The sequence below is a fragment of the Pyxicephalus adspersus genome, chromosome 3 (assembly GCF_032062135.1).
Source record: "Pyxicephalus adspersus chromosome 3, UCB_Pads_2.0, whole genome shotgun sequence".
In the NCBI taxonomy this organism is placed as follows: Eukaryota; Metazoa; Chordata; class Amphibia; order Anura; family Pyxicephalidae; genus Pyxicephalus; species Pyxicephalus adspersus.
This window is the reverse complement of record NC_092860.1, coordinates 36,025,451-36,043,196: the sequence shown is the minus strand read 5'-3', so window position 1 is coordinate 36,043,196 and position 17,746 is coordinate 36,025,451. Positions and strand designations below refer to the sequence as shown.

The 17,746-nt window shown below is 38.8% G+C and overlaps 1 protein-coding gene across 1 annotated transcript in view; it reads right to left on the bottom strand.

Moving 5' to 3' along the window:
• Positions 1-9,067: 9,067 nt before the first annotated feature.
• CD274 (CD274 molecule) overlaps positions 9,068-17,746 on the bottom strand; it is a 54,344-nt gene continuing 45,665 nt past the window's right edge. Inside the window, exons 11-12 of the mRNA XM_072403234.1 lie at positions 16,737-16,847; positions 9,068-9,877 (exon numbers count right to left, since the gene is read on the bottom strand). Coding sequence (XP_072259335.1) covers positions 9,855-9,877; positions 16,737-16,847 — 134 coding nt within the window. The 3' untranslated portion in view covers positions 9,068-9,854. The remainder of the gene's footprint in view (positions 9,878-16,736; positions 16,848-17,746) is intronic.

The window sequence follows — 17,746 nt, the reverse complement described above, 5'->3', positions numbered from 1 at the left end:
CTTCTCAATTTTTTTTTAAGCTGGGTGGGAAGAAGCTGTGGTGGGTGATCAAAAATGGAGCGGGTAACACATGACATGTTCCCAGTTGTCGTTGCCATAGGAATCCAGTATAATTCTTTCAGCTTTCTAACGCCTCCCCTACCATGCTTTGTTCTAACTTGCCCTCCTCCTTAGCCTTTCCTGTTTTTTTCCTGTCATGTATTGTGACCCACATTTCTTGGGTCAGGAAAAGGAGCCCGCTGGAGGAGGCGCACCAGCCAGAGCCACACACCATGTCTCCTGTATGGAATTGCAGGTTTAGTGCGGTTGATGGGTTGTCTCTCTGAACACAACACTCGCCCCCCCGCTCTCCCATCGCAGGCTCAGACCTTTGATAATAGAGTGGGCAGGTTCTGGTATCATGACGTCACTCTGGGGGAAGTTTCTTCCCCTTTGAGTGACACCTAGGCAGGGATGTAGTGGAGCGGGCAAGTTTACATAACAATGATGCACATGCGTGTTACTGTTCCCCTTATACATTGACAGTACTTTGCTTCTTTCACTGCTCATCTCATCAGTGCCCTTCCCACCCATGCACTGTTCCTCTCATTCATCTTAGAGACAACTTTTCTTTAAACTGCTTTTCCTTTTCAATTAAATATCCTGTATTTTGCTCCCATATAACTACTTCTACTGATCCTCACCTCATACAGTTCCTCTTATCTACTTCCAGTACCCCCTCTACTCTCACCAACCTCCAATGACCTCTTCTTTGTACTGTGTCTTCCAGTTCCCCTGTACTGCTTTTTTTTTGCTTTCATTGGTCCCCATCTCTGTACTAGTTTCTGTATCATTTTCATCCCATTTTTGCTATTTCTCTCATTTAATTTTGGTACCCCCATCCTGCTTTTTCCCACCACAATCTCTGTCCTGCAACTCTCCTCCTTATAAGGTGCCTACTGTTTTATTCCTCCCTTTCCCCTCCATTTTACTTCCTTTTTCCTCCAACATCCCCCAGATTTTTTTCTCCACCTACAGCTTCCCCCTTGCTTTACGCCCCTCATTTCTCTGGTAATTCTTCGTTTTTTTAATATTTCCGTAACTGCCAATGTGTTACAGACTTATTGAAATGATTGCTTGTGTGGTGCACACATGTTAGTATCTACCTTTATTCATCTACCAGAGATCTGATTCCAGTCTCAAAACTTCTGAGGAAGCAAAGGTTTAATTATCCGGGGCCAGTATCACACTGCAGAACTACATGGCCCGGATTTTCCAAGATTTTTTAAAAGTTAAAAGTCTGCTGTAAAGGCAGCACCCTCCTCTATAAAAACAGTTAGTGCAGTGGCCTCCTTGCCCCTGATTACTTCAGTTTCTCAAGAACACAAAGCACTTTTCTAGCCAAATTGGCTTTCCCAATGCTTCCAGCAGATGTATTTATTTTTTTTTCTTGTCAAAAATCTGCAAGAAGTTTGTGTGTTCTCCCCATGTGTGTGTGTGGATTTTCTCTGAGCACTCTGGTTTCCTCAAATATGCCAAAACCTTGGAATTAGGTTAATTGGCTTCCCCCAAAATTTGTCCTTAGACAGTGGTAATGGCATATGACTATGGTAGGGACATTAGATTGTGAGCCCCTTTGATGAACAGCTAGTGACATGACTATGGACTTTGTACAGTGATGTGTAAAATGTTGCCACTATGAATACAAGAAAATAAACCCGCCTTGCCCGCCTTTTCTACACATGTATTATCACAAATATATTAACCAAATAGTTACACAATGACCAGTGTGTTGACTGTGCACTGTCACATAAACTCACATATTATCACAGCTTACTGGTATATTCCCATCTCTGCGAGTGCGTAACTAAACATTGCTATTTGATTGTGGTCCACACTACCACAAATAAACTCCCCTGAATGCCCTACCAGACCAAAGTTCTAAAAACATCATTGTTGTGACCTTTCCTGAAATTGGTCAATGGATTTCTCCTCCCCTTGCACAGTTTTAGACTCAAATATTCCAATAATTCTTAAGTATGTTAATATGTCATCTTGTACCAACCCATGCATCATATGAAAAAAATATGCTGTCTGTAACTATTAATGGCTAGCCTATCCCCCACCAACCTGTTATTCTGTTCTCTTTTCCCTCCATCCACAAGGGTGGTTTCCTAACAATACTGTACAGGGTGTCCCAAAAGTGACAACACGCTTACCTTTTTTTATTTCATTTCAGGTATCATTTGGAGAGACTTGAGGCAATCAGCATATGACAACTTAGGCTTTGCTCTATCTGTACTGACTTCAGGTTGTTCAAAAACTTCAAGTGGAAGATTATGATGCTTGTGTGGAAATGTGTGAATCACTCTTACTCCATTACCAAAATGACCCTTAGCTCTTGGAAAACATATGATTCAGGGATGAGTCTTTCATCTCTCTGGTTGGGTTAACCAACACAACTGTGGAATTTGGGGAAAATCAAACCCAGCAGAAATTCTCAAGCATGAACGAGACTCTCTGAAGCGGGTGGTTTGGTGTGCAATGTATGGCACTGGGCTGGTTGGACCATTTTTCTTCCGTGATGCATCCAGTAACCCAACCACTATTACAGGGGAAAATTACCTTGAGATGCTGCAGGAGTTTGCTGTGCCACAACTTCAGGCAAGGAGTTACCTTGCTAATGTCTTTTTTCAACAAGATGGAGCCCCTCCTTACTTTGCCAGGTTAGTCAGAGATTTCCTGAACATAAAGTTTCCCGACGATGGATCGGTCAAAAGGCTCCCCTTGAAAGGCCCCTGCGCTACCCTGACCTTACACCTTCTGACTTTTTTGTGGGGCTATATTAAAAGTAAGGTGTATGCCACTAAGCCCTGTAACCTGTCTAGGCTTGAGGAAAGAATTTGCACGGCCTGCAGCAAGGTCCCGGAAGAGATGCTGCAAAACATTGAAGGCTTGGCTAAAAGTTGTCGAAAATGGAGGCGCTCATGTGGAGGTATACAACTAGTCTTCAAGGTGTTTGAACATGAAGGCAAGCCTAGCAAGGTAAACTGCTGCTCCTTTGTTGGTGCTAAAAATATGAATAAATTCTGTTTCTTGTGAATTTTTTGTCACCGTATAAAAGCCACATACAGAATTGTACAAAAACAAAACAAAGGAAAAAATGACTGACGATGACAGGTTTAATTTTTAGCATGCATGTGAAAAAAAGGTGTTGCTACACCTCCATTTTGTGTCTTTCAGACCATAAATAACGTAAGCTTTCTGCATTTATGTTAAAATTAGTCATAGACTACTACACCACCTTTGCTACGACCTCATAAATGGTTTTGATGATTTATGGGTTTTCATTCTCATAAGGTGGTGAGATAATTTTTTTTTCACCTGACACTTTATAAAATAAGTGGTATAATATGTCCAGTTTAGTCTTGGATGTAGTATGTGTAGATTGTCTATTACTACAAAAGTTTCACCGATTACCTGAGCAACAACTCTCTCCTTGACCCTCTCCAGTCTAGTTTTGGAGCTGCCCATTCCACTGAAACAGCCCTCACTAAAGTGGCCAATGACCTCATTGGAGCTAAGTCTCAAGGCAACTTTTCCCTGCTCCTTCTCTTTGATCTTTCCCCTGCTTTTGACACTGTTGATCATCCCTTCTAATACAAATCATGCACTCTATTGGTATAAGTGACACTGCTCTTTCTTGCTTTGCTTCCTATCTGACCGCTCCTTTCAAGTTTCTTTCAATTTCTTTGGTAATTCCTCCTCTCCCACTCTCCTCCCTGTTGGTGTTCCCCAAGGGTCAGTCCTTGGACCGGTTCTCTTTTCTCTGTACACCTCCTCTCTGTAGTCTCATATCCTCCTTTGGCTTACAGTACCAATTGTATGCTGATGACACTCAAATCTGTCTGTCCACCCCTGACCTGTCCCCCTCAGTCCTGGATAAGGTCCCATTCTGCCTGTCAGCCATCTCATCATGGATGTCTGACCGATTCCTGAAACTCAACCTGGATAAAACAGAACTTATCATCACCCCCAGAAATCAAATCTCCCCCTGACATATATCTACCTGTAAACAACACTGTTATTCGGCCCTCCTTCAGGCACATTGTCTTGGTGTCACCTTTTACTCGGCTCTCTCATTTACCCCCCATATTCAGAACATTTCCAGGTCCTGTCACTTTCACCTACACAACATCTCCAAAATCCACCCCTACCTGTCCCCTGAGACCACCAAACTCCTTGTACATGCTCTTATCATTTCTCGTCTGGACTACTGTAACATCCTCCTCTCTGGTATTCCACTAACCCGACTCTCTCCTCTACAATCTATTATGAATGCTGCAGCCAGACTCATCCATCCTTCCCACCGCTCCTCTTCCGCTGCATCTCTATGCAGTTCTATTCATTGGCTTCCATTTCACCTTAGAATCAAATTCAAGCTCCTGTGCTTTGCCTTCAAATCCCTCCACAGTTATTGTCCCACTTACATTTCTGACCTAGTAAAAAAGTACTCCCCCAGCCGCTCTCTCCGCTCCTCCAATGACCTACTAATGACTTCCTCACTCATAACCTCATCACACGCATGGATACAAGACTTCTCTAGAGCTGCCCTAACTCTCTGGAATGGTCTTCCTCGTCCTATTCGGCTTGCTCCTCCTTGCTTTCTGCTCATTTAAAAGAGCACTCAAATTCATTTTTTCACACTTGCCTACCCGTCTTCTTCTGTCTTTTGAAACCATCACTACTTCCCACCACTACATATCTCTCATCCTATTGTGTGTAAATCCCCCCACCTACTAGATTGTAAGCTCTTCGGGGCAGGGTCCTCTCCTCCTGTATCACTGTCTGTATTACTCATTGTCATTTGCAACCCCTATATAATGTACAGCGCTGTGTAATATGTTGGCACTATATAAATCCTGTTTATTAATAATAATAATAATAATAATAATAATAATAATAATAATAATAATAATATTACAGTGGTGTCCAACCTTTTTTCATCTGGGGGCTGCTGTTGACATTGTGAACAAATGTTACATACATTAAAGATGTATGTTTAAAACTAGACTTGTTTAAAATGAAATGAAATTGAAATGTTTCTAGTTACCATAACAAACATGCACCTAATAAAAGGAATGACAAACCAAGAATTTCTCCACTCACCTTTTGATGCTCATTTTATTATTGAAAAATACTAAACTAAAGCTATCATACAGTGTTGGCCAGTCATAAATTTCACCCCACTAACCATTCTTGTATCAAAAGGGCTGAAACTACACCAATGTGTTCTGTCAGGTATAGGGAGCCACTAACTGTCTTTGGATACTTCCAGTGAAAAGCAATTATTGTGACAGATAGCCAACGGGGACATGTTCTTACTACTATATCTTCAGGTCCCTACATCTCCAAAGGTAAGTGGCCAGATATGTGTGACAGGGTAGCAAGGTATGACAGGTATAGTTTTCCTTATCTTGTGCCATAGCAATACAATTTTAGGGGGTGTTACCCACAAGAGTCCCCACTTATCATAGATTGTAATATACTTACAGCTCCCCTTTCAGGAGTAATTTAAAGAACATTAGCAGACATGACAGGACACCATGTTATAGTAGGAGTGATACAATTTTAGTGGGGGGGGGGGTCTAGTCACAAGAGTCCCCCTCTTATCCTACATTTTAATATACCTACAGCTCCCCTTTCAGGAGAAATTGGGGTTCAAAGAACATAAGCGGACATTTATATGTGACAGGGCACTATGGTATGGTAGGAGTGATAAATTTTAGTGGAGGGGAGAGTCCCCCATTTATCCTATATTTTACTTTATCTACTGGTAAAAAGAAATTAGGGTTTACAGAAGGTAAATTGTCAGCTATGTGTGACAGGGTAGCACAGTGTGACAGGTATAGTTTTTTGTATCTTGTAATGACGCCATAGTGATGTAATTTTAGGAGGTTATAGTTACATTTTCCTTTTTTACAGAGAGATTGTGGTTCAAAGAGAGTAAGGGGATTGCTATGTGCGACAGGGTAGTGTGATATGATGGGTATACCATTTTATTGAGGAAGGGGGGGGGGGGGGCAAAAGGAGTTTCATACTGGCTTCCACATTTCCAGTTGCTGACATTCCTCTGTTCCAGAGAAATGTGGGATTAACAGGAGGTGAAGTGGCCAGCTTTGTGTAACAGTCACCCCAGCAGCTGCTCAGTCCCTCACACCTCAGTGTCTGCGGATTTGATTCCAGGCGGCAGTGAGCGATACTGAGCATCATCCCCGAGCCAAGGTTCCCTGGCATGAGGAAGTGGTAACCACACCTCAATTTCACTGACAACCTGAATGCAGCATTTTGTTTTGTGAACAAGCAAGTATATATTTGGGGCACCACAGCACAGAGTGAATTGATAGTACCCTAATGCTCGTTGCCTTGGAAGTGGCCCCCGGGGGTCCCTAACATGCAAACTCATTTTGGCGACTCAGGTCTTGAAATAGCCCCTCCTTGATTGTTATTAGGATTTTATGCTTGTGACCCCATATCTGGCAACTTGAAATATGGTTTAGTACCAGCTCTCAGGGTCCCCTGTGTACCCTGAAAATTTCACAATTTTATGACACTGGGTGTTGATTGGTGACATCATTAGTACACGCCCAATATTGAGCATGCTCAGGACTCTCTCTCTCTTGGTAGCACGATCTCATAGAGAAACACAGGACATGCGCGAGCCCCATCCCCACAGGACAACGAGCAGAGAGGGAACAAGAAGTGGGCCGGATCTGGTAGCTCCGTGGGCTGTATGATGGACACCCTTGGTCTATTATACCTGCATGAGTGCAGGACCAATAACATGTAAAATGTCCATGAAATGTTCCAATTTGTTTAGGTCATGGTATAGTGAGTTGGAGCTAGTCATCTTCAACTGAACTTGACATTTCGACACATCATAATTCCTCCCAGTGGATTATATTAACCCCCCTAGCGTTCTAATTCTGTCATTTTTTGATGCAAAAAGTGATCCTATTTTTTTTGCGTAGAAATGTTTGTTTATATTGTGGGCCTGTAATTCTTAGGATTAACTCCCGGGTACAATTATTATACTTATTTATTATATTAGAATCAGCATCTGCAGTTAGATGCGATGCACCAAGCAGAAATCCTGCATGGTGCATCGCATCTAACTGCAGATGCATGCATCGGGGTGGTGGGGACCCGGGCGGTATTTAAAAGCAGATTACTCTGTAATCTGCTTTTAAATTTCCCGCCCGGCCACGCCCCCCCCGACGTAGAAGCGCCCCGCCATCACAGCGGGATCGTGAGATCGCCGCTGGAGCGCGGGGATAAGGTAAGAGGGACCCTCAAAAGTACCCCGAGTGTGACTCAGGATTACCGCTTTTTGCAATTTTTTCCACCCCGAGTCACACTCGGGAATACCGCTAGGGGGGTCAATCCACAGTTATAATAGGTGAGTGTATGGAATTACATGCGTAACCCATTCATCTTTATGTGTATGTACTGTCAACGTTTTTTTTAGTTTTGGATAAAGTACGAAAGGTTTATAGTCTCTGTTTTTATTGTTATATGCATCCACTCCAGATAGCTCCCCTCTTTTTTTTGTCCAGGGTGACCATTGTCATTACCACAGTGTGCTAGGAAAGCCATTTTAAAGTTATCAGCGAAAAAGCTCCAACAGGAACACCTGTTTCTTTGGCAAAATGAAAATTTAGTCTACTTTGGAAAGATATCTTCTCATTTCCTGTTCTTTATAGAAATCCTTCCTAAATTGTACCCCATAAAACTGTTTTTAATCTAATCCTTCACACAGTGGAGAACACCTGCTTTGTCAATTAATAAAAGACAATCGTCCAATAATAAAGTAAACTCATCATGGGGAGGTGAATGCTGACCACTCCCAATAAAGAAAACTAGACAGCAACTGCCGTCTTGACTTCGGTCAATCTGAGCCGTTGATCCAGGATAAGTGTGCAGTTAAGGATTTTAGTGTTACTGACTGCACACGTTCAAGATCAGTGGCACAGAAATGTTTAAAGCCAAGGACAGCTGAAACTTGTATTTTCAAAATCAGCAACAGCTTCCTTATTTATTTTAAAACAGATGACTTCTACATTCATATCATATGTTCCTAAAGAAAAACAGAAAATTTGATTTTGTAAACCAGGATTAAAACAAATAACCACAAATAATGCTTTAGCACAATATTTATTATTTTATGTTTTTTTTTTCATAAAATTTAGTATAATATTTAATAAATATAAGATAAATACAAGTATATTATACTGCTAACTCAATTAACTAAATATAATGCATAAATACATAAAACATGCCAGCAGAATGATTATTTTTAGTGTATTTTCAGTCTCGCAGTATTTTACCACAAAGTTTACAGCCCCCAGGATTATGTCAAACACTAGGGGCTCTATTTATAAAACAGGGATCAGACATTCCCTCAAGGATTCCCTCATAGAAATCTTCCAGGTCTGTTTCAATGGCAGTAAATGATTCCCACCAAGGAATGTTTGGGGGAATGTCAGATTCCATGATTTATGAATAGAGCACTAGGTATCCATGATCAGTAACAGGCTTTCACTGCTAGGCTTTTTCAGGCATATGCAAGCGGCTGCAAAGCCTAGCAGTGCGGTTCCTTTATTCTCCACCAGAAAATGGCCAACATAATATGCAGCGTTGTACACAGTCCATAGTCATGTCACTAGCTGTCCCTTAAAGGGGCTCACAATCTCATCAACATTTTGACATTACAAGCATTACCCATATCTGACACAATGCTATTATATTGTATTGTTTGAGTTTTAAACAACAACAACATGGTATTGTCATGGACAAAGTGGTGGATTGCAGTCAGACTGTCTGTGTGGCTCAGATAAATCTAGCAAAGGGAAGAGCTGTTTATTCAATTTAGGTTGAATTAGGTTTAACCTTTGCTACAATTGTGCTGAGGAAAATCAGTATTTTTGTCTGCATGGTGCATCATTACAGCAAGTGAAAGTTTGTGCTGAAATCTAAAATCAGTCAACCACCAGGCTTCCTCTGGTACTCTAACTTGCCCCAAAATTCCTCCTGCATCCACCATTAAGACATAAGTGAACAACATCCTGATGGCTAATGTCTGGTGACAGCGCCCAAGCCTAGTGATTACACTCTGCCGGCCCTGCCACAATCCAGCAATACAGCAATAATTTGTAGCAAAGTAGGGAAAGCGTTGCATGTTCTCATCAAAAAGTTCCACAATTTTTTTCAATGATTGCAACAGGCATCAAGGTGGCAATTAAAATCAGGAAAGGTAAATTAAAAAGAATTTGTCACTTTGGCAAGCAAAAAGCACTTTTCCATGTTCTCTATTCTCAATTGCTTTGCCATCCTAACCCAGTTCAAGCTCCATAATAAATGGTGATGAAGCTCATACAGTGCTGAAGTTGTTTTTCGCACAAAGGGTAGGAATATGTAGATTCCTTTAAACACAATTTTACTTTGGGGTGCTACCATATAAAAGTTTATTATGTTAGTATTCATCTTATCCCTGAGCCACTGAGCTGATGATTAGTGGGAGACATTGTGATCCTCTTACTTAAGGTGCATTTTGGTAATGATTTTAATGACCATCTTCCATGCTTCATGTTGTACATCACAGTAAAACTATAAAGTTTAGTGGTTTAACGGTTACATTATATTTTGTTGTAACAAATTAAAAATTAAATATTTTAAAGTGCAGTGCAATCAGAATAAAATACAATACATTATTCCTAGTACTGAAAACAATGTGCATAAATCTTTGTTTGAAAACAATGACATATCTATATTCTTCCTTTTATTCAGCTGTCCATATATGACTGTATTTGCAGGTTCTATACAGGATAAGATTGTTCACCTAAAAAAAAAAAATTCAGTTAAATCTTTTCTAAAAAAGTTTTATTTACTTACAAATCAGTTTACTTACTTTTGAGTATTCTCTGATCTCATAAGTATTTATAGCATACCACATATAAAAACACATACCACTAAAAATAAAATGTTTGAGCAGTAAAGGCAAACAACAATGATTTTGGATCAGATTTATTCAATATCATTTATATGTTATTCATGTTTTTTTTCGTTATTTAATATTTCTTTTTAAGAATGTTAAATGCAGGTTACACCCTGGTATCTTTGAGTATTATAGGGGTTCCAAAAGCAGTACCTGATTGCTTATACAGTAGACTTTAGTCTTTATAAACTTCATAGCTTTTTTTCCTAAAAGGCCAACAGTAGTGATCAAAACAAGGAAGTGTTACCCATTTTCTTTTCCGTTCACTGCACTATTTTAAAGTCATGTAATGACTTATTGTAAAATACATGTATAATGTAATAAAGTACATCCACTCCTCCTAAATTATAGTGGAAAACTTGCCTTAATTTGTTTCTTGACTGGTGTAGACACCTTAAACAGGTCCTTTGACAGGTTTCTGGATCTTTAGCCATCTTAGCCAACTCCCATACATGTGCATAAGAGTTCATTCATTCCCACCACTTAGGAATATTCAGGAATATTTCAGTGTACATTCTGCAGGTTTGCCAACAGACAGGAAAGTATGTTTTATAGGAAACATAGCAGGTCCCGTCTATAAAGAGCTGCTAGCTTGCTTTTTTTCTTCTTCTACCTTAAAATATTACTACAACTGTATGTATCTATGTTACAGGAAGAAAAAAAAGCTCTTTTTCTCTGTACAAATATGAGCTTATTATCACTTAAGCAATTCCCCCTGGTTTCCTTGTAACAGCTGATTTACCCAGAATCATTTCACAGTTTAGACATTCACAAGTCACAATCTGAATGATATATCAATACACAAATCGGACAGTGTCTGCAGTAAGGAAACGATATGTTCCTGGTGAATTTGTGAGTCATTACTCTTAGGAATGCTAATTGTAAATACATTTCCAGGCATTAGTTCATTAGGGCAGCTATCTTATGACTTCCTAGAACAGTGAGCTTTCCACAGAAGTGAAAGTGAAACAGTTTCATTTTGTACTATATGGGTCATAAAGTTTAGCAAAAAAATGTATGACCTTCCTTTAATTTCCATTCCTATTTGTTTAGAAGAAGACCACTGAACAATGACAGTAAAATGAATCAGGGAAATGGCCTAGAAGTCCTGTAGCTTTGTTTATTGCATAAATGGTCATAAAGCTTTACTGTATAAAGTAAACATTATATTTAAAGATTAGTTGTATATAGTTTAAGGGTGCCTAAAGGACGTTTACAGTTCAGGACTCATTCTGTGGTCATCAGATAGCCCAGTTCTCTTTTTGTAGAGCAGCACCAGCTTTGTCTGCTTAGTAATAAAGGTGTACATTGCTAACAAAATTGTGCATGTTTATTGACTAAATTCCAAAACAGAATTGCCCCTTTTTAAGATTCTTTCCCTTGTTCCTGCACAGTAAAAAAGTACACTGACACATGCATAAAGTTATATGTCCCTCAAACAGATTCAGTAATATGCAAATCATTTGGCACTAATAAACAAACCGATGATTGATTTAATGTTTTAACTCTTTTGCTGCCAAGAATCAGGTAAGAGTTAGGTTGTAACTCTTGTAACGACTAGTAAACACAATCCTGGCCATTACAGTTGCAGAGAGTGTGTTTATTCCTTAGCAGACTGTCCATGTTTATGTCAATGTACTTTACAGTCATCCAATCACATTCACAAGCTATTTAACCCCCTTGTGATAGCAATAAAGTTAATCTAATATTTAAACTTTTTTTCATTATTGTTTTAGCTTTACTAAAATAAAAATCCCCAATGCATACGTAAACAAATGCCACAACTGTAAATGCTTACAAAAATTTACATGTGCAACAGGTTTAAGACTTTAGGTACCATTGCACATAAAATATATTTTGGGGATAGGTCTCTTGGTTAGTTGTAGCTGCTTATTAGCTGCTTACCAATAAAAACTTTGAAAGTCTTGACCATGGACAATTTTTTAAAAGTATTTTATCACTGTTTCACAAGCATGCGTAATCCTAAGATTAGTTGGTAACTGTTTACTCTCAGTGATCTTACCTTTCTTATTTTTAAAATGGCAATTATATTGTGCCAAAGAGTATGTGTCAAAAACAACATTTTAAGGATTTTAAGTAATCTTCAGGCATGACATTTGCATTTTTACTTTGTGTGCATAGAAATAGCAGCAAAAGGCCTAAAGTGTAATTTTAACTAAAACTTTTTTATTTTCTTACAGTATGTTGGGAATGTTTAAAAAAAATTAGTCTGGATTTTGTTGTTGTCTCCATATGGAAAGATTTAACCTGAAAACCCAGCTGTTATAAGGTGTACGGGAACTAAGGGGAAATCCTGCCAAAAACTGTAAACAGTAATTTCCCTTCATTGTTTGTCACTTTCTACTTTGTATCTGGTACAAATAGGGAAGAGATTCAATCTCTAACTTGAATCTTCCCCAATGTGGAATTAGAATCTGGGCCCACATTTCTGTGGAAACTTTGCATCACTACCGATTCTATTCTAGTTAGAAATCTATAGCCCCAGTGCTAATTTTGACAATTCCCCTAACATTCAGGACAAGCTCACATTGGGAGCGCCCCCCCATCACATTAGGAGCTTTTCATTACATCAGAATTTTCGCATCAGGACTCCCCTCTCTTTAACATCTTAAGTGTCCTAAATATACATCAGAGTTCACCTTTACATAAGAGAATCTGTTCACATCACTCCCTTCTTCACATTAGAATTCCCACCTTTTACATTGAAATCCCCTTACATCAGAATCCTACATTTACAATCAAGAGTCCCCCTGACCTGTTAGCATGGACCCCCAGTAGTGTTCAGTAGTTTCACTGGCTTTTATTATTTAGTCTATTGTAAAATGGAACCAGCAGAGGAGATCTACTACTACTGTCTTCCTATGCCAGTTTCTGACAGATGATATCTAATGCAGAGCTAGAATGAGGAAGCCAATGGTAAAAGATATTCCCTGTCAGCTCTGTATACAATTGTCAGATAGGAGTCAAGGAGATAGGAGTCAGGACTCATTCTGTGGTCATCAGATAGCCCAGTTCTCTTTTTGTAGAGCAGCACCAGCTTTGTCTGCTTAGTAATAAAGGTGTACATTGCTAACAAAATTGTGCATCCGCGGCTCTGTCCGATGCACCCCTGAGCAGGGTCAGAAGGACCCTGCTGCCAGGACGCACCGGCGAGAGCCGCGGACCATGTCCCTCGTATAAATCCTAGGATCAGCGAAACTCAGGAAACTCCCATCACAGGCTCAGATCTATCTGCAATTGGAGATTGGACGGGGTTATGTCATCATGACCTCACTATGGGGGAGGATTATCCCCCTTTTAGTGACATCCTGCTCCCGCACATGTGCGGTCAGGAGCCGGTAATTTTAGTGGTACGCAGGACCAAAAAGGTTGACGACCACTGGTATAAAACATGGTTACATATACATACATATAAATGTTTGGTTTTTAGAGTAACACATGAACACAGATTTTCTAAGTTTAAGTTGCTTCAAAAGACTCTTTTCCATCATCAAGTTTAATAGCTACCACATGAGCTGATTTTTCTATGGTTAGCACTACTTTATTTTTATAAATGTGGTATTTGCTACCCTATGCCTTCCTGTCCTGATGACAACCAAACCCCATTTTATGTAATGAAGTCACAGAGACAAGAGTTAAGGGAGAATCTCTCCAATGTGGTCATATAAATCATAAAATAAAATAAAATAATAAAAACCTGGCAGAGATTACAACTCTACCCTACTTTATCTAAAAATGAACATTTGGGATTTAAGAACAAAATCTCTATGTACCTAACCCTTATTTTAAAAACATTACAACAATAATCTTTAAAGAACATGTGGCACAGGTATATAAAAATCTTTTAATGCTAATCCTTCTGGTCTTACTGAGACAATTCCTGAGTTTTTCTTTATTTGATTTAGTAAATATCTGTGTAGCATGCTGGCATCAAACATATTGGTTACAGTCTTGTGATATATAGAGAAGGGAAAAAAACAAGCTTGTAACTGAGCTCAGATAGGATGTAAACTTCTCGTTTATATGCTTGGCTGTGCTTTTGATCATTCAGATGTGACCTAAAAAGCTTTTTTTTTTCAAATACATAATGATGCTTTAAACAAGTAGCATGCTGATTAAATCAGTTAATCTGATCTGGAGTCATCATTGCGAGGAAGGTTTACGGAAGTACTTATATTACTTTTAGAAAATGCTTGCTTCTTATGTCAGCATAATAGTTTAGCAGCTTGTACCTTTATATTTTGAGGACAGGAACTGTTGCATGAGTGCAAGGTAGTTCTATTAGTTTAAGAAAATGTAAGAATGTAACACAGATAAGTATTTCATTGTACAAATATATAAACCATAGTAGTTAGTTAATAACAGCAATTAGGAAAATTAAAAAATGTGAATAATATACACTGAGTAATAATCTGCAGCTAACACTAATGAACAATGGTACAAGAATGCTTTCACTTGCAAACCGATTCAACTAATATTTGTGCGATTAGGAAGGATATTTATTTTCCTAGTGCATCACAGACTGCAGACATTCAGTGGAATGTATTTTGAGTTCTGTTTGGCCAGATGCCAGATACAGATGTCTGAGTAAAATTGTGAATAATGGCTTTACTGTCGTTTTATACTTCTGTGCATTTTAGTGCTGCTGATCTTCTGCAGCCTTTTCAGTTACTCTCTCTCTCTCTCTACATGCACAGGGCCTGCAACAAAACCTTATCTGCCTGCTTGCAAATTGTGGAATGTACACTGAGCAGCACTTGCCCCACTATCTGGATAAATGAACTCCCACGTGCACAGGCGGGCATTACATCATCACTATTAGGCCAGTCACATTGGCCGAAAATGTTAAACCCAGGAGAAGACCAAGCAAAGATGTTGGCCCTGAAAAGAAGCTCATAGACATAGCATTCTTTAAGCAAAGTAACGCATACTGAGACTTTGGTTCTGCTTTACTATTAAACAGGGTTTTTTAGAGCGCCAACATAATACGCAGCGCTGTACATTAAATAGGGGTTGCAAATGACTGACAGATACAGACAGTGAAACAGGAGGAGGAGAGGACCCTGCCGTCTAACAGTTTACAATCTAGGAGGTGGGGGAAGTAACAAACAATAGGAGGGGAGATGCTATGTTGCTTTTATACATTTTAGTGATCTGGTTTATAGATACTACAATTTAATTTAGCTTTAATATATATTATGTAACTGTTATTTTACTAATTTATATTCTGTACTCTTATCACCCAAAAAATCACAAATAAAACAAAATAATAAATTACCACATTAAGTTTATTACTTATTTTATTATAACTTATTGCAACTTATTATAACTTATTACTTATCTTATTATAACTTATTGCATTACAATATTATTAGGGCCTTTGACAACATGCTTTAACCCTGTGTTGGTTGCATTTGTTTAGCATGACTGATTATTCAGAGTTCAGAGTAATTCAGTTCATTGAAAGGTGCATTTGACCTGTTTTAAGGGGGTGTTTCCATTCTCATAGACTTGTATAAAATTCAAAACACATTTAAAGTGAACAAAAGCTTATCAATACAAATCAACATTTGGATTGCACCAAACAATGTCTATTATATAGTCACTCCCAAGCAGGCACACAGAATGTCCCCATAATTAATTGGTACATTAAAGCTCTTTTACAACCCAGGCTACCAGTAGAGTATGAAAACAATTTATGGTGTGGCTGTGCTACAGCCAACTCAAGCCTGTTAAACTTAGGATAGCAAGGGACTTCCCTTTAGAACTTTGACACATAGATTTTGGAACAGTGCCTTCCAAGTACAGAATGTACTTGGACAACCTTAAAATAAGGGTGTATCTGCTACTGCAGCTGATTTAACCCTCCTGCTGCTCCTACCCTAAGAGAATAGGCAGCTAGAGGATTCTGCACATTGTTATGGTGTTTTTGCATAATTCTGATTTAGAGCATCAAAAGATGATTTCCCAATAAACAGAAAATTGTTGATCACAACGTTTGTAGCATAGGGTGATAATTTGCAGATGTGTGTCATCTCATGAAAGACTATTCTAAATTAAATTTAATGCTAGATTTCAATATTATTTTGAAGTAGCAAGAAAGCAAATGAGCAGTATCAAATAGCTACAGGTCAATAGGGTGGACATACAACTTTTACCATGGACAGTGAACTCATACACAGATATACATTAAGTGAAGTCGAGTACGCTGAGCATATACTATGCGAGTTTGTCTTGATATTACTGAAAAACTTGCTTGATCTAACAACCAGTCAGCGACCTCCTTTTAGTTGAGAGATACATGTAAGGGTTGAGAGAAATGGATCACCTGATCAGGTATAGGCAACCCAAAATTATTTTGTGGAGACAGAAACTCTTTCAAAACTTCTTTGTTGGTCTCACTCTGTCAAAGATAAAGTTGGGGGGTTTCAAAGTTTTAGGTTGCCACTGGAACAGGGGTAGATGACATATCTTCCAATAGAAGAACTTTTTGGATCAGTGGGATTTCTGCTCATTTTGTAATGATTTCTGCCTACTTTCTACCCTAGATCTTTCTTGGGACAGAATGTGTAGGGAATCTGCCTTGATTAGCTGACACAGATGACGGTACAAACAAAAATATGAGTAAATAAATTTGAATTTCAGATGATGTATGCAATAAATACAAATAGATATGACATACCTTTTTTCCTGAAACTCTGAAAGCAAGTAAATAATATGACAAACACAATAAATAAAGCCAAGCATGGAATTAAAATTTTCATTATAGTTGACGGACCGTAATTATCAAGATCTGGAGAAAAAGTGAAAGGAAATAAATAATTAACCAAGTGTATAAACCGAATAACTCAAACAATGTCATGAATTTAGCCAGTCAGAAAGTCATACTTTAAAATGTTGGTATCTTTCATTCCTTATTAGTCTTCCCTTTCATAGATTAACTATACTTAATTATACTTTATTAAAATACCATTCATGACTTGGTGAATACCGAGGCACATACCACATGAAAAGTGTGGGAGTATCCACACTCCTAGCTAAATAGACATTAGATAATTGACATTTTTAATGATAACTTCTCCAGAATGTTGCCAGAATGTTCAAACATTGGTGCATTGTAATCATACAATTACAGGCGGACAGCAGCCAGGCTCTTGAATTAAAGTTGCAAAGCTGTATGTGAACCAGTTATCCTGGCAATTACTAAGTGATGGCCAGCAGGGTGGATACAGTGGTATGGTTGGCTCATACAACACACTGACTCTAGGACCAACGCATTAATCATGATATCACTTCTCCACCAGCATCCAACTCCCAGCCAGCTCCAGTTTCATGGCCCTCATCCAAGGTGCCTCCGGTTACCCCCTGACATCAGAACATTGACAGGATGGCTTACGTCCTAACATTGCCATGCAACTGGCTGGGTACAATGGAAGTCCTTACACTGTGCTCACCCATAACAGAACCAAAGAGTTCAAATATGTACTTTTTATATGTTTTTTTAATGCTTGCTAAGGAAGGAAAATACTAAAAACTCTGGTTGGTGGCTGCTAATACCGACCACTGAAATATGGCAGGGGACAATTTGTTTGCTAAATGTGAACACTTTGTGTGTGGCTAAAACATTTTTTTATATAAATTTGTGTTGTACAGTAATGTATACAAATAATCATTATAACCAGTTGTGGCTGT